The following is a 20666-nucleotide window of genomic DNA, read 5'->3' as shown; positions in this document are numbered from 1 at the left end:
AAGATTTTGAAATGAGGGATTTCACGAAATCACTAAAATCTTAAAGAATTTTCTGTAATTACAGAAAAAGTAGTGTTGTATGACACATATTTGCTAGACCCCTTTTTAGGAATATTGTGAAACAGATATTCACTGAACACTTTTTAAACATTTTAAACATATGTTACAGCAAGATTATTAAAATTGGTATAAGCAGAATCCTTTCACCGCTTTGATCTCCCTTTGAATATTACTGACAAGGCTTGTGATCTGCCAATTAAGTAAGGCAGGCCCGGATTACCATGATTTCTTTGATCTCCCTTTGAATATTAATCACAAGGCTTTGCAAGCTACTTAATGAGGATCAAGTGCAACTGAGCAGTTAATTGCATAATTGTGAATTGTTTAACGACCGAACGTTTAAACTTGACGATGATGAATAATTCTGAACGAGGATCTAGTGAGGTTCGGCAGTTAATTGCATATCGATTGTCATTACAAGGTCCAGTGGTTAAAGATTAAAGCAGACCAATTAACAATTAATGGCTTTATTATACGTGTGTAAGGCAGACTGGGTTACTCTTCTCTGTAATCTTTATCACAATGGCATATCCTAGCTTTGAGACGCAATTTAGGGCGAAGTCATTTGACAAATACTCTCAGTGTCAAAGCCACGTAATCACTACTATATTCTGAAGAAGTATGAAGGTCTTCAGTGTGGCGATGTTGGAAAACTTATCAAAAAGGGGAAGTCACCAGAAGAACGCCCTACGTACTATGCTTCCATACAAGATACATCATCAGCAAAACCCACAATGCAACGGGCCATGGTGGTCGTGATAGGATGGTGAAATACTTTGGGCAGAAGCACGCCAACATCACAGCAGATGCTGTGGAACTGTCCTACTGTCTTTTGTGTCAAGAGAAGCGGAAACGTCCAAAGACTACAGGTGTTGTTGTGAAACCTATTTTGTCTATAGGAATTTAACTCTCGAGCTCAAGTGGATCTTATTGAGATGCAGTCTTCCCCACAAGGCCAGTTCAAGTGGATCATGGTTTACCAGTAGTGCCACCTCACAAAATCTATCATCCTGAGGTAAATATTTTCCAATAATGCGGCAGAAGTCGCCTTTCAACGACTGAGCATTTTTCTCCTCTTCGGTGCAACTGCCATCCTTCAGAGCGACAACGGCTCAAAATGCACAGCACATACCATCGCGGAGCTCAAAGAGTTGTAGCCTTAACTCATCATAGCCTAGACACTCCCGAAGCCAAGGCTCTCTTGAAAGAGCAAATATCGACATTAAAGATATTCTGAACCACCGCCGTCGACCATTACCACCACTGAACCACCGCCTTCGACCACTTGTACCACTACTGAACAACCGTCTTCGACAACTACCACCACTGAACAACCGCCTTCGACAATTACCACCATAGAACAACCGCCTTCGACTACTACCACCACTGAACCACCGCCTTCGACCATTGCCACAACTGAACCACTGTCTTCGACCATTGCCACAACTGAACCACTGACTTCGACCACTATCACCACTGAACCACCACCTTCGACCACTACCACCACTGAACCACCGTTCACTTCTTCATCCCTTGACAGACGGCTTCAAGATATCATCCATCAGCGTAAAAGAGCACGAGCGGCTCAGCTAGGCCAGGGAGAAAGGATGGTGAGGCGCTCCCGTATTGACATAAAGACGGGTGAAGCTGGAGATAATGTTGCCGTATCCATTCCCATGGTGGACAGAGGTAGAGGCGACCCAAGAAATATCCCTGAAGTAATTGTTGATCGGGATGAAAATGACATGTACAGAATTGCGGTGAAAGCTGGTGTTTTGAAAGTTAAGTATGCCAGGAATCAGTTTGATCTCTGTCCACAGCGACTATTGAATGACTATGATGCTAATAGGAAAGTACAACCACACTTCGTCAGGCTATTAAATCTACAGCTTCTGGTGGACAGGGATTCTTTCATTGTGATTGCAGCAAAGGCAAGAAACAGTGCCAGACAAACAGGTTCAAGTACTGTAAAGCAAAGAGATTTTGTAATAGTATATGTCATAATAGCTTTACTTGTCAACTTAAAGATAAACAAGCCTATTTCAAGTTGTCCGTTGTTTTTTTTTATCATGATGATCAGTTGTGTTGTACATTACTAATATATAAGAGTAATGAATGAAGTATATAAAAAAAACATTTTTGCCACAATTTCACGCAAAGGACATCCAGGGATTTCCTGAAATAACTGACGCATCATTCCAATAATTACAGGAAATCCCTAAAAAATTTAGTAATTTCGTGAAAATAGTGTAACATATATAACATTAATGTTCACTATTTATGTAATGAAAAAATACCACAGGCACAAAGAGTTTTTTTTAAGTGTTTCATGATAAATAATGGACATTTGTATATCACACAACTGTTACCAATAAGACGATTTATAATAGATAGCATAGGTAGTGAAAAAACAACCAACAAGTACACTTCCAAAGGGGAATAACTCACACAGCATGGTGTGGGCAGATGACACGGGAACAGACCTGGGTATTCCAGGTACTGAACAGTCCCTGGAAAGACTCACAATTCTGAGCTAACCTTAGATCGTATGGCAGACTGTTCCATACCTGAGAGGATCTCTTCCCATAAGTGGAGACAGTCACCCTCGGAATTCTAACAAGATTGTTTTGTCTAAAATTGTAAAAACAACCTTCTTTCCTCTCAATAAAGCCTTGTAAAACAGTTGGCGAAATACCATTTAAAATCTCAAAAACCTCAGCGGCCATGTATTTAATACGGTTAACTTGTAGAAAATCAAATTTCAATCTTTTTAAAATATCGCTAACTGGAGAAATATAGTTATTTTCGATCAAACGAAGTGCTCTTGTACCAGTTCCCCCCCTACTGTTTGTAAGGGCACAAAATTGCCTGGCTAATGGGCAATAATTAAAATTTGACAAATTGAAGACATAAAAAAAAAGTTGGTAAGATTTCCCCCTGGTCGTTTTAAAACAGCAAGTTGTTTGGACGCATTTCTACAAAGACGAGAGATGTTAAAATCAAATCTATGTAAAAAGTTGATATAATTTCACTCAAGTTTTGATAAATGCAGTAAAAGGCCTTGGACAGATCCATCAGAATCGCACCAACATGTTGATGATAATCCAAGACCCACATCTAATCCTCAAGGGCTCGAAACATGACAGACAGACAGACACCCACTCCTGAAAGCTGCCAGGAAATGACTAAAAATAGCTTTAAAATTACTAAACTTGTCATGCATGATTCTTTCAAATATTTTTGACATAAGAGGTAAAATACTGACAGGTCTAAAATAGCTTTTCTTAAAAATAGGTAAAACCTGTACTTCTATTTCAGTTCGTCAGGAAAGCAAGAACCTGACACACAGTGATTTAAAAGTGATGTTATGAGAAGTGTAAACGATTCTGTACCAGCTTTTAAAATCTTAGCCGAGAAACTATAAAAAAAACTGTATTTTTTTTCAAATTAAGTGCTGAGAACAACTTTCTTACCTCTTTACACATTTCAAGAGACTTCAAGAGATATTTTAATGTCATTGTTTATCGATATTTTATCGTCGACAAATTCTTAGTTTAGAACCATTGATAATCCAAAGTAGATTAATGTGTTGGCAGATTTCGATTTAAATTTAAGTCTATATTTTTGCAAAAGTGGGCAAAACATTACCTTTATACAAAATGCTGCATTTCAAGACGTAGACGGTGATGGCACTTTACACTGTCTTTACAAAAGTGGTGTCTAGTCCTGGCCTTAAAGTTGACAAGTGTCTGTGGCTTTGCCACCATGTAAAGTCTATCTAAATTACACAAGTGTGTATGATAGTATTGTTTATTTGGCATACATGTATGTATGTTACTATTTAATCACACCATTTATTTCTTTTGACAAAATTTGCTTTATAGATCTTAGTGCAAATGCATGCACATATGTTGCAATATATTTGTAACCAGTACTTTTCAATTTAATCCCACGCTATAAATGCTTCAGTCGTATTTTCTTGTTAACTCACTAAAAAGTAACTGCAAAACATGTCTTTGAAGAAATAATAATTATTTGTGTATACATGTATAAATAATTATTTGTGTATACATGTATATATATGTATTATGGTTGGAGTCTGGTGTAGAGGGTCGAAAAATCGAGCCTGTACCAGAAATAAACTTAACTTAACTTAATAGTATCTTCATCGACAAGTTTCTTCTTCTGTCGCCTCATGCCTTTCTTTTCATACAAAAAAAAATCTTTAAATTGTCCAGTAGATACATGTGTAAAATTGGATCACTATGTTTGGCTTGTTATGTGTGCATTAACCTGTTGAAATTCTCTTAGTGAAAATGTATTTACTCGGTCCGTCTCTATAATCTAAATCACTTAATCTACCAGCCTCACTTTCCTCCATGGTTTTATTTCGGAATCGTTTTCACATTATATCTCTCAGAAATGGTGAACATTAACCCATCATTATATACACTGTGCTTTTCAACAATTTTACAGTTACTATGAGACTGCACGTGTATTTGGTGGACATGGCGGGAAAGTGCACTCGCGATCAAATCACGGGTGAATGCGCGTGTTACTGAAAAGGATATGACTGAGTCGGGGAAACTGTACACTTCCTCTGTTATAATTTACCAATGATTAACACAGCTATACAAAGGAATTGATTAAATCACCTGACGTTATCTATCTGTCGAGGTAAGCAGTTTATTATAGCGCGTGTGAGTTATATTGCTAACAACATCGATAACACTCCGAAGTTAATTATCACAGCTAGTCTATATTTTGAGTGCACCATGGTGACCTTGGCCTTTTTAGAATGTGTTTCAGATATGCGGACGTGTCTAATGATAATCAACATTTCATTAGCTTTTTCCATGCCCCAAATATTACATATTTAAATACCTCGTAGTATGTACACACTAAAAATGCACTGGAAAGTGTTCAATTAGCTTTTTTGAGCCATTTATGGAAAAAATAATGTTGCTATTACTTATGATATGATAAGCCGACCTGCCAAATTTTATTATTCAAAAGAAAATAACAGGAAAAAAAAAAGGAAAGAAGGAAATATATTTAATTTATAAAGAGCATATAAAGATGATGTGATGGTGGGTGTTAGCAGCCCACAAGTATCATATCATTATTATCATAAGATTGTACATGTATTTGTGTATGCATTATTTACATACCTGTCTGAGTCAGTAAAAAGTGACACATAGATGTGATGATATAACGATAAAAACAAGTAATCAAGTGACAATTAAATAGTGTGTATTATATTGTAAAAACTGAACTGTCTTTTCTGATTGTTTATTTTCCCCACATATTCAACTAGCACAACATGAGTATACCTGATTGAAATCACAAGAATTATATTTGTATGTATTTTAATTTCAGTTTTGAATTTTATGTATGCAGTTGACTGCCCTGTAATTAACTGTTAGTGTCTAGTGTCTGTTTTCTCTGTGTAGATCGATGGAGAGGTTTGTGCTGCTTTTTCTGTGTCTCTGCGAGTGTGTTGGTAAGTGTGACACATTTTGCATCACATTTGTCATCGGAACAACTTGTTCTTTCCTAAAATTTTGAAAATTCATGACCATGAAGCCAGACAAGGGAAATTGTCAATACTTGTCAAACACCACTTACATAAAATTGTGAATTATGATTCATTGTTTTCAAGAATTCTCTGATTGATGATAAATGTAATTTAACTTTTTTTTCGTTTGTACTCAAAAATTTAATTGTTGATATCCTTAAACTGGACTAGAAATAATACAGGTACTGTATAACAAGAATCAAGTGTTTAATGTATAATGTGGAATAAAACCCCTGTGGAGACTGAATTTCAATACGTGAATATTTCGCAGGATTATTCTTTATTGTAGCCCATTTTGTCGAGCATGGTAACAATTCTAAAATGTTCGATGTTATAGGAATTGTAAGCAGCTTGATATATGTTGGTGCAACCCTTGACCCCGGACTTGGGGTCCTAAGTGGAGGGGCAGGGTACTACATGCTGGACGGACTGACCCTTTCAGCTGGAACCATCCTGGGCTTGGAGTACTTTGTTGACCGGAGCTCTCAGTGGTCACCATTCACACTGACCATATTTCGTCCAATCGGTAACTCTGCCAATACGACCCAGTACGAGATCATTGGCATATACCCCATCATACCACCACCTGTGGTAGTTACTGGGATAGCTGGAGTACGTGTACAGTCGAAATATCTCCCTCGTCCCACTTCATAATAAAACAGAAACACATGAATTACAGAAATTAAACATATTCTGACAATGTTAAAAAAAAAAAATAAAAAAAATAAGAACAAAAATAATGACCTTATTACCATTCACATGCAGATACTGATCAGAGATTTAGGAATACATTATTTTGGTCAGTACCTACAAATAATTGTGCTTATTTATTAGTGAGTGCATAGTGTACTTTCCTTATTCAAGGAATGACAGCTCTGGACAAAGATTTATCTAAATCTCCTATTAGAGGGATTGATTCCTGTGACATGATAACACTACTGATAAAAGTCACTAGAAATCATTAATATTGTTTTAGATATACATTGTAAGTATGTATAAAGTTTACCTTCTTTTAGCTTCCGATTAGTAAGTGCCTAGTGTATACGTCCACATTTCGGTCTCCTTGTACATTTTAACCTCTAACATGAAACTCATTTTACTCAAATTCGTGATCAGGTTATTAAGTTCCGATTTCTGGATGTCACTTTTAATGTTTCATATAATGTGTGTGTATTTTCACTGCAGCAAAACTTCAGTAGTGCTGACTATATAGAGGTGACTGAAGGTGACCACATCGCCTTCTACAATCAGCTCCAAGACATGTCCATCACAGCCCAGTTTGATGCCACTTCCAACTTGAGCACTCGATTCTCTGTGCCAGCAAACCCAATTCCTGCTGTAGGGGACACTATAACCATTGAGAGAGTGGGGCTTGGTCCAACTTTCTTCTCACTTCGAGTGTTGATGGAGGAATGTAGGTTTTACAATGATACACACAGAATGAAAGTATATAGCATGGTCTATTGTTTAATCATATTGGAACTTTTAACTCTAAGGTGGATGTGAAATGGTTTTACAACTGATTAAGGGCACTGCCTGTTCTATATTGCTTGTTGCCAGACTTCCTATTTAGCTGTTTTGTGTTTTACTGATAATAAGTCGCATTTCCTACAAAAAACGTTTTCCTTCTTGATGGCCTCAAATCCAAGATTACCATATTATCATTTTGATATATAGGTCACTGTGACCTTTTTAATTTGACCTTGATTTGCTCTTAAATACATTATATGTTCACTTTCGTATTTGTATTAAAGCCACCAACATCGTAACCACGTGCCAGGGAGGAGGTTTCAGCATATGTGACCAGTTGTGCACTGATGACGTCACTGGATACTTCTGCAGTTGTGGTGTCTTTTACCAGCTGGACCCAACAGACAATGCCACGTGCGGTATCTGAAATTTCATTTTGACAGCTGCTTTTCTCTGCTTTCCCTGCTTTGTTCACTATAACTTCAGCTCAGAATTAAAACTATGTTGATGTACATGCCCGAAAATGACTAGGTCGTGCAATTGAGGGAAAAAGGTAGTATCATTTAAGAAAATTGCTGTTCTAAATTCAACTTAACAAGTATCCTACATTAATTCAATCAATACACATTAACAACACCTAAATCGGTCAAATACATCATACTTTCAACTTCTACTTCTGTTACTCTTTGTTGGCTGTAATTTTCATACTCCTCTGCTTTATTTTCAGTACCAATTCAACGCACATGTGCAAATGAGGGAGATAGTTATTGTAGTCACAATTGTACAGACACAAGTACAGGTTATGTGTGTACTTGTCGTTCAGGATTTACACTTCAGACTAATGGATATTCGTGTTTGGGTAAGTGTGTCTTTACACTTCAAAGCACTGGTAATTTGTGTGGGTAAGTGTGTCTGAACGCTTCAGAGTAATGGATATTTGTGTGTGGGTAAGTGTGTGTGGACCCTTCAGAGTAATGGATATTTGTGTGTGGACCCTTCAGAGTAATGGATATTTGTGTGTGGGTAAGTGTGTCTGGACCCTTCAGAGTAATGGATATTTGTGTGTGGGTAAGTGTGTCTGAACCCTTCAGAGTAATGGATATTTGTGTGTGGGTAAGTGTGTGTGGACCGTTCAGAGTAATGGATATTTGTGTGTGGGTAAGTGTGTGGACCCTTCAGAGTAATGGATATTTGTGTGTGGGTCAGTGTGTGTGGACCCTTCAGAGTAATGGATATTTGTGTGTGGGTAAGTGTGTCTGAACCCTTCAGAGTAATGGATATTTGTGTGTGGGTAAGTGTGTGTGGACCCTTCAGAGTAATGGATATTTGTGTGTGGGTAAGTGTGTCTGGACCCTTCAGAATAATGGATATTTGTGTGTGTGTAAGTGTGTCTGAACCCTTCAGAGTAATGGATATTTGTGTGTGTGTAAGTGTGTCTGAACCCTTCAGAGTAATGGATATTTGTGTGTGGGTAAGTGTGTGGACCCTTCAGAGTAATGGATATTTGTGTGTGGGTCAGTGTGTGTGGACCCTTCAGAGTAATGGATATTTGTGTGTGGGTAAGTGTGTCTGAACCCTTCAGAGTAATGGATATTTGTGTGTGGGTAAGTGTGTGTGGACCCTTCAGAGTAATGGATTTTTGTGTGTGGGTAAGTGTGTCTGAACCCTTCAGAGTAATGGATATTTGTGTGTGGGTAAGTGTGTGGACCCTTCAGAGTAATGGATATTTGTGTGTGGGTAAGTGTGTCTGGACCGTTCAGAGTAATGGATATTTGTGTGTGGGTAAGTGTGTGGACCCTTCAGAGTAATGGATATTTGTGTGTGGGTAAGTGTGTGTGGACCCTTCAGAGTAATGGATTTTTGTGTGTGGGTAAGTGTCTGAACCCTTCAGAGTAATGGATATTTGTGTGTGGGTAAGTGTGTCTGGACCGTTCAGAGTAATGGATATTTGTGTGTGGGTAAGTGTGTCTGGACCGTTCAGAGTAATGGATATTTGTGTGTGGGTAAGTGTGTGGACCCTTCAGAGTGATGGATATTTGTGTGTGGGTAAGTGTGTGTGGACCCTTCAGAGTAATGGATTTTTGTGTGTGGGTAAGTGTCTGAACCCTTCAGAGTAATGGATATTTGTGTGTGGGTAAGTGTGTCTGGACCGTTCAGAGTAATGGATATTTGTGTGTGGGTAAGTGTGTCTGGACCCTGGATATTCTACGGTGGGTAATTGTCTTTACATTTCAGTTAAAGTCACTTTTTTTCTGGATGCAAATGTAAAAATCCTCTTTTATGCCAAATGGAATAATACAAAAGTATATGACATATTTTTACCTATTTGATATATAGAATCTGATCACTGAAAATCCCATTTGTGGATAAAAATCCTGTCAAGTCAGTGGTGGTTGTCAGGTCATGAGCGAATACTGGTTGTGTAATTCTGACTAATGCGTAGTCTGGGAACCAGCTGTGATGAATCATGTCTTGGCATGACTGCATTTTTTGGTCACTACATACATGGAAGTCCTCGTTTTAATCAGAAATGTCCAAAACATAAAACTCTCTTCTCATTTCTTAAATCAAGATTTTGGAGATAAAGGCCACTAACTCAGGCACTGTATTGATTAATTGATGGCTATTTTGATGCTGCAAAGGCATTGTAAGTCTATTTCAGAACATTTTCTTCAGGTTAGAAATGTCAATAGAATAGAAGTTCTAAAAACACAACCAGAAGATTTGAGTGTGACTTCACGGTCACCTTCATTAGATAAATGACCAGTGTGGAGCGTACCAACACTGACGTACGTTATGTAGGAGATAGTTACAGTGACGTCCCATGTCTTTTTTATCTTATGATAAATTCTCTAATTTCTATGTTTTTCATTGATTTCATTTAGGGTTGGATTTTGAAAATATCTTGACATTTTGTACAATAATAGCCATATTTTCTTTTCATAATATTAATTAAAATTTTCCATTGTTTATTTCAGGAGCAGTACAAAATACTGCTAAATTCCAATGTCAAAATGGCATTCCGAAAATCACATGTTGTGACTAGATTATAATTTCCGTGGCCATACGCAATGGAATACAATGGAAATGACATGATATGAAACAATTTTCTTTAAGTGTACAAAATTGCATTGAAATGATCCATGAAGAAAACAGGTTAGAAATACAAAGAGTATATATATATAGTACAGAAAAAAAAAAAAATTGCAAAAGAGTTATGACACGTCACTGTAAGAACTGATCAACAATTTCGACTGTACTATATTCCTATGCATGCTAAGGTCGAAAATAATTTATCTAATGAAGATGGCTGTGTAGTCATCGAAACATCACACTCTAATCTTGAACTGGTTGTGTTATAAAAACTTCTATACTATTGACATTGTCAGTTATAACTGTACAATGGCATCCACCCTTCAAAATATAATGACATCATGGGTAAAGGTCAAAAGGTTACGTCTATCATTGCTGTGCAGGCTTGATCATGTTTTCATACATTGTCACCAGAGTAATCAAATAAACTGCCTCTAAATACACTATTTCATATATATAGCATACTACTGCGACGCCATCAATGAAAGGCATTGAATTATCATAAAAAGCGTATGTCTGTTTACCACATGTGAAGTAATTGGATTAATACATTTGGACATTAGAATGATCCTCTAAGTGAATAAAATCCAAAGAGTCAATTCAGTTGTTCTTAAACAGTTAAAATTTTGGATTTCATATGTTTTTAATTTTCCATGTATTACACAGAAAACAATTTGAACGCCTTTATTGGGGAGCAAGGCCAAACCGGACTGAAAGGAGAAAGAGGATTACAGGGAGCACGAGGGCAGCAAGGCGTTGTTGGAGCAACAGGGCCAATAGGTCTTAAGGTAAAATAGGATGTCACTCTCCAATAAATTATTGGATTCGCTTGGTGTGCCTTTTACACACAAGCTTCCAGTTATTTCAAGTATTGGTAACTTTGTCATCATCGGTAGCATTGTGTAAAATAGCATGTAGTTTTTATGCAATGTTTCAACTTCTCTTCCGCCAAAGTATTCAGATTGTTTGCGGTTTCTGTTTATGGTGTAAATGTCGATGTCAGCGTCATTGATTATAAGTAGAGAATTATTCACCTTCCATTATTACAAGTTTGAAAACCTACGTCTAAATTATAAATAGGTTTATAACGGCTTGGCTGATACATGTATCGGGTCCCAGGATGAACACGAGTAACACAGATAAAGGGTACGCATTATCTGCAATCAGCATGATATATACTTTTTCTCCTACAAAACAAAAGAAAATACAGACATAATTAGGGCTTTTCACCATTAAAAGACCTATTGTTTTTGTTATGTTTCTTATTCTTATTATTATTATTATTATTATTTTTCTTCCGAACTTTGTGGGTTTGTAATCTTTTAAATGGTAAAGACCACACCTAATATGTATTGACTATGTTATAGGTACATACTGGAAGGTCATGATGCAGATTTTTTAAGTGGGTCAAAAATCCAATATGGCCGCTATGACGTCATAAGTTAAAAACTTTAAAACGGCCGTAACTCGAAAACCGTTGAGTGTACAGAGTTTGTCCAATTATGTTATTTGTAGACAATTTCCTTATCTAACTTTTCTCTATGCCATTATAATACAAAATATGTCTAATAAAAAAGCTCGCTGTGGGGTCAATATTTGAAAATTTGAAAACAAAATTTTTTTTTTTCAATTTTGATTTTTCTTGAAAATTTCTTTAACACATCGATGCAGAATGTCCTTCCGATGAATTTAGTGATTTTAGTTTTTCTGTAACGTTTACCACTTCCGTTGTATGCCATTTTGAAAATTTCCTTTGATCTTTTAAAACTGCCGACAATTTGGAAAAACTCCATCTAGATCTTTACCAATGGGCTTTTTTTGGAATAATTTATATTAGAAAGGTTTCCCCAGATGTCCTTTACCATTTAGTGTCATTTACAAATTCATCAGAAAAACAAAATGGCCGCCATGACGTCATATCCGATTTTACCTAAATGGCTGTAACTCAATAACGGCTCAAGCTATTGACTTAAGCTTAAAGCAGATTATAAACATAACCCTGCAAACATATTTCGTCAGAAAAAATTTAGATAAATGGTGAACTTCCAGTTTTTGGTAGGGGTCAAAGTTGAAAACTGCAATTTCGGGTTACTAACTTTGACGAACTTCTTCTCAAGTTCTGCAAAGCCTTGAGTCTTGATATTTCATGTGTAAGATGTCTTATCAATTATTTATCAGGTTTGTTAATATAAATGACCTTGACCCACTTTCAAGGTCACAGGAGTTAATTATGTAAAAATCGTTAAATGGTAATTTCTCCTTTGTTAAGCTGCCCAAAGTCTTCAACTTTGGACATAAATATTCTGTGGACATTTCCTGTCGAGTGATATAAGAGAAACGTACCTCAAATTCAACTTCCGGTTTGCAGTAGGAGGTCAAAGTTGAAAAGTGCTATTAAGGGTACCAATCTTTGAAAAACTTCTTAAGTTCTGGAAGGCCTAGAGGCTTGATATTTCATATACAGGAAGGATATGTAACCCACAACAAAGTTTGATAATATAAATGACCTTGACCCACTTTCAAGGTCACAGATGTCAATTAACTCAAAATCGTTAAATGAAAGTTTCTCAATTTCTAGAAGGCATACGATGATGAAAATTGATTATAAACCTTCTGTGCAGACTTCCTAGTGATTTTCATATGGAAAACTTCCCTCAAAATGTCAACTTCCGGTTTCTTAAAGGGGTCAAAGTTCAAATATACAAAATAGGGTACCAGTGTTCAACAATCTTCTTGTCAAGTTTCACAAGGTCTAGAGAACTAATATTGGGGATATATTGATCATCAGATGTTACATTATAAGGCTTGCAAATATGAATAACCTTGACCGACATTCAAGGTCACAGGGGTCAAATATGTTTTAACCTTTAAAAAGTGTATTTCTTTGTTATGATGTAGTTATATCTCCTTAATGTTTCAAGATTCAAAGTTCATCTTTGGATATGTTGTAGAGACTAACAAAAAAGGAATCTTTCTCATATATTGTTATCAGGATAAATGTCAACTTCCTGTCAACTTGTCGCCAAAGAAGTGAAAAGCCCGCCAAATTGTTAACAATAATTTCTAGTTCAAACTGAAATTCTATGAAACATGATTAAAAAATTAAAAAAAGTAGCAGTGGAGTGAGAACATGTATTTGGGAAGAGTTGGCTATTTCTGTTCCATTTAAACCTTGGTCAATCCAAGTAAGTTATGTCTTGTTCCTATTTGAGAATAAGGTAGACAGCAGTGGAACTATCAGAGGTTCTACTGAGCATTGAACACACCCAAACTAACCCTGCAGATGGTATTAAAATATCTCCCAGTGAGATGATTGTAATCCCCAATTTTACCTTGATCTCAATTTCTAGTTGGTACGGTGGTCGTGGTGGTCATGGAATATCTTGTTTACTGAAGACATCACAATTTATTTAGAAATGATATAGAAGGCAAGATCTTTATGACCAATTCAGTCTCAAATGAAAACAAATACAAATTGGTATTATTACTGGGTGCCCTATTTATGGGCACAATAACAATACATTGCAATCGGAAGGAGTGACATTGAGATCAGGATTATGAAAAACAGACTTTATTGTTGTTTTGTTTTTGGTACAAGGATACAAATATATGTTGTGTGGTATAATTGTCTTATGAGATAAAATCTCAAAATGAGTTTCATATTGGGCACTGATAGAACTGTATCCTACACTGTGTGATATCGACATTATGTACCTTCTAGTCAGTCACCAAAATTACTAATTAATAATTATATCTATGAGATAAGATAATTTTTAAAAAGTTGCAATAGAAAGCAAATGTGACAAGTGACAACATAACCTGATGATGTGTGTATGTACACTTAAAATGTTGAAGATCTAGAATTTACTTGACCACTGAATGATGGATAAATGTAGTATTTGGAAACTGGCATGTTTGGGAATTATGACTAGCATGTCATTATTGTATTTCTGTTTTCACTGTCAGAGGGGGCCGTGTATTGTCCCCATCATAACCCGTCATTTTCAGGAAGTGAAGTTAACAAAACATTGTCAAAATGGACGCATTTCTCCATTTTACATGTATGTAAAATGAAGAGGATATCTCAGTTTTTCCTTGTTCAGTATAATTTCGATGTTACCTTTTATTTGAAATACATGTGTTTAAGGGTGAAGCTGGAGTACAGGGAGTTCAGGGATTTCAAGGAATAACGGGTCCAGTGGGTCCCCAGGGAGCTGGAGGAATCACCGGAATAAAAGGAGACAAGGGAGATACTGGACTGAAGGGGGAGAAGGGGTCTGTTGGTTCGGCTGGAGTCACAGGTCAAGTTGGTCCAATGGGAATGACCGGGGCTACAGGGTTACCTGGGATAGATGGACTGAATGGCATCAAAGGAGCAAAGGGACAAAAGGGAAATATAGGTATGAACCTTTTATTTGAAACTAAATAGTCAAAATTGTTTTTAAACAAAGGATGCCTATAGTTTGATCTCCCAGTTGTTTGTAAAACATCATGAGAAATGTTTTCAGAGGAATTCAAATGTCATAAGGCACATGTACTAATTCTGTTTCATTCAATGTATGCATTCCCAGGAGTGACAGGTCCCACAGGAAGCACTGGTGAGCCAGGTCTTCAAGGCATGCAGGGGCAGACGGGAGCAACAGGACTGGCAGGAAGCGTAGGACTCAAGGGAGAACCTGGAATTCGGGGCATGACAGGTGCCACTGGACCAATGGGAGTAGCTGGTCCCCAGGGGCCAATATTTCAAGGTACAAAATGTAACTGACATTTGTTAATAAATTTTTTATCGTTTTATTGATATTGTCAACAAGGTAAGCTCTAAGAGGAATGTACAAAGAGACAAGAAGATAGAGCCATCAAGTTATTGTGTCTAAAATGAGAATATGTCCAATATCGAATAAAAAAGCAGCGATTATACCACTTGTATGGCTCATTAGCGATAAGACTTCATGTGTAGTGATAAAAGGACCGAAGGTTTGGTGATAAGACATTGAGTTTGGTGGTAATAGGACATAAGATGTAGCGATAATAGGACTTAGGTGTAGCTGTAAAAGGATAAAGTGTGATGATAATAGGACTTAAGGTGTAGCTGTAATAGGACTTAAGGTGTAGCTGTAAAAGGATAAAGTGTGATGATAATAGGACTTAAGGTGTAGCTGTAATAGGATCTAAAGTGTGATGATAATAGGACTTAAGGTGTAGCTGTAATAGGATCTAAAGTGTGATGATAATAGGACTTAAGGTGTAGCTGTAATAGGATCTAAAGTGTGATGATAATAGGACTTAAGGTGTAGCTGTAATAGGACTTAAGGTGTAGCTGTAATAAGATCTAAAGTGTGATGATAATAGGACTTAAGGTGTAGTTGTAATAGGATCTAAAGTGTGATGATAACTGGACTTCAGGTGTAGCTGTAATAAGATCTAAAGTGTGATGATAATAGGACTTAAGGTGTAGCTATAATAGGATCTAAAGTGTGATGATAATAGGACTTAAGGTGTAGTTGTAATAGGATCTAAAGTGTGATGATAATAGGACTTAAGGTGTAGTTGTAATAGGATCTAAAGTGTGATGATAATAGGACTTAAGGTGTAGTTGTAATAGGATCTAAAGTGTGATGATAATAGGACTTAAGGTGTAGCTGTAATAGGACATAAGGTGTAGCTGTAATAGGACTTAAGGTGTAGCTGTAATAAGATCTAAAGTGTGATGATAATAGGACTTAAGGTGTAGTTGTAATAGGATCTAAAGTGTGATGATAACTGGACTTCAGGTGTAGCTGTAATAAGATCTAAAGTGTGATGATAATAGGACTTAAGGTGTAGCTGTAATAGGATCTAAAGTGTGATGATAATAGGATTTAAGGTGTAGCTGTAACAGGATATAAAGTGTGATGATAATAGGACTTAAGGTGTGGAAATGATGGCATTGTAAAATTATGGTTATGTAAGGCATCTTTTTAATTAGATAACTTTTATGATCTAGTTTCCGATATACACACGAATTCTGATGCTAGCCCGAAAGATGGTGGCCATCTTTCTGGTTGCCGAAGGTGTTCGACATTGACATTGGAGACATTTATTGTAACGACGTGCTAGATTGTGTCACCGAAATGTGAATGGGAGAGTACAAAGATGATAATGTTTGTGCCATATTCCGATAGACATTTCTCCGCTTCAAGTGAGTTTGTCCAGGAATCGATGTAAATAACATTTTAGACCGATAGTCCACGCAGAGAAATATGTTAAGTCTTTTCAAAAAACTTGACCTACATCCTAACCTGAATCTATCCTCAACTTGATTGGAAAGTCGGCAAATCAATGGTTGAAAGGAGCATTTTGATTGACCAAGACAATGTGAAAGACTGTTTCGAACAAAATTGTTCAGGTCTTGTTATTTAGCTCACCTTTTCTGAAGGACTGGTAGGCTTATACCATTGCATGGCGTCAACTGTTTGTCCGTCATCGTGTGTCCGGCGTCCACTACTACTAGTCCTAAATGACAGAGCTGATTTTGACCAAATTTGTTCAGAAACATCCTTGGGGGAAAAGGAACATATTTTGTATAAATGGTGTGTCTCTACTCTGATGGCCTGAGGGACAAGACCCAAAAGAGAAATTTTGCAAGTTCTTTAAAATTCTACTCCTCTGGTAGGAATGATTAGATTTAGGTCAAATTTGGTCGCAAGGTTTCTTTTTGTGAAAGGATTTCAATGTTTTGTAAATGGTGCCTCTTGGTCCTCTTGGGCGGGAGATGAAGGACTCAATGGGTTAGAGAGAACAAATTCTTTAAAATCCTACTGGTCTTGTAGGAACGATTGGATTTTGTCCAAAGGTTTAAGTATGTTTGGGTGAAGGGAAATCAATTTTGATTAAATGGTAGGTCTTGGCCTCCGAGGGCAGGGAGGGAGGGACTCAATAGGGTAAGTGGGTTATGTCTTTAAACTGTTGAAATCCCCACCTAATAACTATATATAGTATTTCTGGGCATACAGAGAAAAACACAATCGGGACAAAGAATTGGCCCAGAGGCACGAAGTGTTCTTGGTATCTTTGAAGCAGTTGGGATTCCCTCCCCATAGTCATATATGGCAATGTTTGGATTAAGAGATAAACACAATCATGATGTGAGAACTGGTCCTGGGCTCTGGTCCCACCCCATGGACTTCATTCTGGGTTATATCATTGAAACATTCGTAATCCTCACTTCCATAACCAAAAAGAGTAATGCTGGGCATCAAGAGGTAAACTCAATCATGATGTAAGAATTGGGAAGGGGATGTGACCCCTCACCTCCGGTCTTGGTTTTTGGGTTATATCTTTGAAACAGTTGATATTCCAACCCCATAACCATATATAGTAATGCTATGCATCAAGAGTTAAAAACAGTAACAATGTAAGAACTGGACCTTTGAGGCGGCTCCATCCCTCTGGATACATATCTGGGTAATTCTTTGAAACAGTTGATATCTCAACCCCATAACCATATATAGCATTGCTTGTCATCAAGAGATAGATTAAATCATGATGTCAAAATTTGCTCTGGGATGTGCCCCCACCCCTCTCAATTTAATTGTGGGTTATATCTTTGAAACAGTACAGATCCCAAGTCCATCATCATATACCCTCTTACTGAGGATCAAAGAGAAAGGCTTTAAGATCGAGGTGAGCAATACAGGCCCTATATGCTTCTTGTTGTTGAATTTTATTTTAACACTTCATTGCATCTCCTGTCCATCCATTATTGTCATCACCAACAGATGGTTGGCTAATTGCCCTATATCCGTGGTCCATCATCTGTCGCCTGTTGTCCGGCCGTAGGCAATTCTTGATATTGCTGTCATCTCTAAAGTAGGTTTTTCATGATCCACAAATGTGCCCATCAGATTTTAGGGCTGATCAAATAAACAAAATTCCTGAAAGGTGGCCACCTTGGATTTTGAAAATAAAAGATTGTTTTCGCTATATTTTTGAGATGTCCGAATTGATGTTTCTCAAATTTCATATCTAGGCACCAATTGCTCCATAGCTTTGTTCATTTGATTTTTAGACTGACCAGAATAAAAAAAAAGAAATGGCTTACAGACATCCATCTTGGATTTTAACGATGAACCTTTATTATCCCTATTTTCTGAGAAGTAGTGGATGGATATTTCTCAAATTTCATATGTCTTGGCACCTATATGTAGTTGTGTTCTCATATTATTTTAGAAATGGTAAAAAAATGACTGACAGACCGCCATCTTGGATTTTGACAATGAAAATTTGTTATGGCTTTTTCCTGAAAAGATTTGACAATGAGAGCTTAATAATAGGAATTTTCAAATTTCATTTATTAAGAAACACAGAAAAGAAGGAAAAGTTAGGGAAAAATCCATCTTTGATCGATCTTTGAAAGAAGAAATAAAAATCAAGCAAAGGTTGATGCCAAGATCCCTTTGGGATTTCGTGGTGAAAAGTTCTGATGTATTACATTGGGCCATTATTCCTGTGAAAGTTCAAAGCTTTATCCTGTATGTATGCTTTTTCTCTCCAGTTGTCTTGGAATATTTCCACTAGCAGAATGTGATGCACAAAAGCTTAAAGGAGTGTCCAAAAATCTCACAATAAAACCTTTAGCTCAAATAAAAAGGCATCGTTGCCTTGGAACAAATGGACATTTTAATTCTATTATGCTTTGACTTTTTATTACGGTTCTACAGTGATCCTACTTCCCATTTAGGAAAAATCGTCTATCCACAGAAGAAAAAAAATTGAATCTTTTGTAACTTGCAAATTCCATGCTGAAGACAGGCAGATATTAAATTTGATTCCTATCTTTATTTTTTATGTCTGCCTAGTTACATAGTGTTACATAACTTAGCATGGTTAATTCAATGTTTGTATTGCAGGAGGACAGAATGATGATTTTATAATGACTGGCTTCGGGAAAAACTGGTATTGTTGGCATCAGAAGTATTTAAGTTTGAAAGACAGTGCGTGCATTTTAAGATTGTGGACTCTCTATTACAGAAACTGTGTTGTGTTTTCCATTTACAAAAAATGAAAGTTCATTGGATATTTTAAGTTATACTATCGATTCTGGATATTAATTGATACAAAATATTCGTATCTTACAGATATAGACGAATGCCAGATAAACAATACGTGTGATCACAACTGTATTAACACTATTGGCAGCTACTATTGTACCTGTAATGACGGCTACATCCTCAGTGTTCTGGACAACTCCACATGTAATGGTAAATATTTCACCTGCCAAGTGTTTTATTCAGTAACATATATCATTTTTGGTATGGATATGCCAGTTGGTATATATGTTTAATTTCACGGAAGTAACTTCTTTTTGTACATGTCTTATAAATAATGCTGGTTCTCGTGCCTCTGTTTTTGGGAAATCGGACACTGTATGTCAAAAATAATTGAAGTGTCCAAATATAGGAGGGCTTCTGTAGTCAATGATGTTCATGTTGATATGATAGGAATAAAGTGAAGCCCATGGTAAAGTGAAGCCACTTTGTATTTTGTTTTCAATTGCTGTTTCTTCACAAAATTTTTTATCAGTTTGCTTAATTATGTTCCTCAATACATAATAAAATGTCCATGGTAAAGTGAAGCATTTTTTCTAATTAACTTTTTTTCACCAATTGTTTTGCTGTTCACCCTGATTCAATCATATAAACCCATTAATAACAAAAAATAGGTCTGGGTGAACCCTCCCCCCACCCCCTGCCCAACCCTAAATTTCCCCACCCAGAGCTATTTTATGCTATTTATGTGTTTAGGAAAAAATGGGTGAAAGAAGTTATTTAGTAACAAAATAGTGAAATACTTCACTTTTTCATGTGTCAGCTCCACCCTAAATTTCCCCTCCCTTGTTGTTTTCAAGTTTTACTTTGTTTGGAAGAACTTAATTAATCAAAGTGATAAGGAATTAAGTGAAGAAACATTGATTAAAAACAAAATATAAAGTGGCTTCACTTTACTATGGGGGAGGGGTTCATTTCATCATTATGTATTTTGACCCAAGTTCATTTCCCAATGCTTCACAATACCATGCTACACCAGGCAAATAAACCTTTGTCAATTTTGAGGACAATGACATTCAATCACATAATATGTATGGCTTGAAATCTTCATAGGGTACTTTGATCTAACATGGTTTGTCTGTGTCTATTGATAATTACTCCTTCAACATTTTTCCCCCAGACAGAATCTTCTCATTCTGATGTGGTGACAATGTGGCATAAAATATACTGTTACATAAAAACTTGTATATAATTAATATTGATCTGTTTATTTCTTGAAGAGTCTCTGGAATGCAGTTTACAGAATGGTGGATGTCAGCATACATGTACGGAAAGAACTGGAGGTTACGTCTGCAGTTGTTTTAATGGCTACGATCTTGGTCCTGATAGGCATTCCTGTATAGGTATTAAGCTTTACATGGCATAAATTTTTGATTATA

The 20666-nt window shown here is 36.6% G+C and overlaps 1 protein-coding gene across 1 annotated transcript; it reads left to right on the top strand.

The window, feature by feature from the left end:
- The first annotated feature begins 582 nt into the window (after positions 1-582).
- Positions 583-14620, top strand: LOC132548972 (uncharacterized). The gene is given in 9 exon segments (XM_060212873.1): positions 583-654; positions 960-1042; positions 1289-2022; positions 5928-6250; positions 6824-7052; positions 7393-7527; positions 7836-7967; positions 10868-10981; positions 14349-14620. Coding segments are annotated over 9 exon segments (2094 nt in total).
- Positions 14621-20666: the final 6046 nt, after the last annotated feature.

The sequence above is a fragment of the Ylistrum balloti genome, unplaced genomic scaffold (genome assembly GCF_031769215.1).
Source record: "Ylistrum balloti isolate Yb309-2 unplaced genomic scaffold, AGI_CSIRO_Ybal_v1 Utg370038, whole genome shotgun sequence".
NCBI classification, from domain to species: domain Eukaryota; kingdom Metazoa; phylum Mollusca; class Bivalvia; order Pectinida; family Pectinidae; genus Ylistrum; species Ylistrum balloti.
This window is presented reverse-complemented; position numbering and strand designations above follow the sequence as displayed.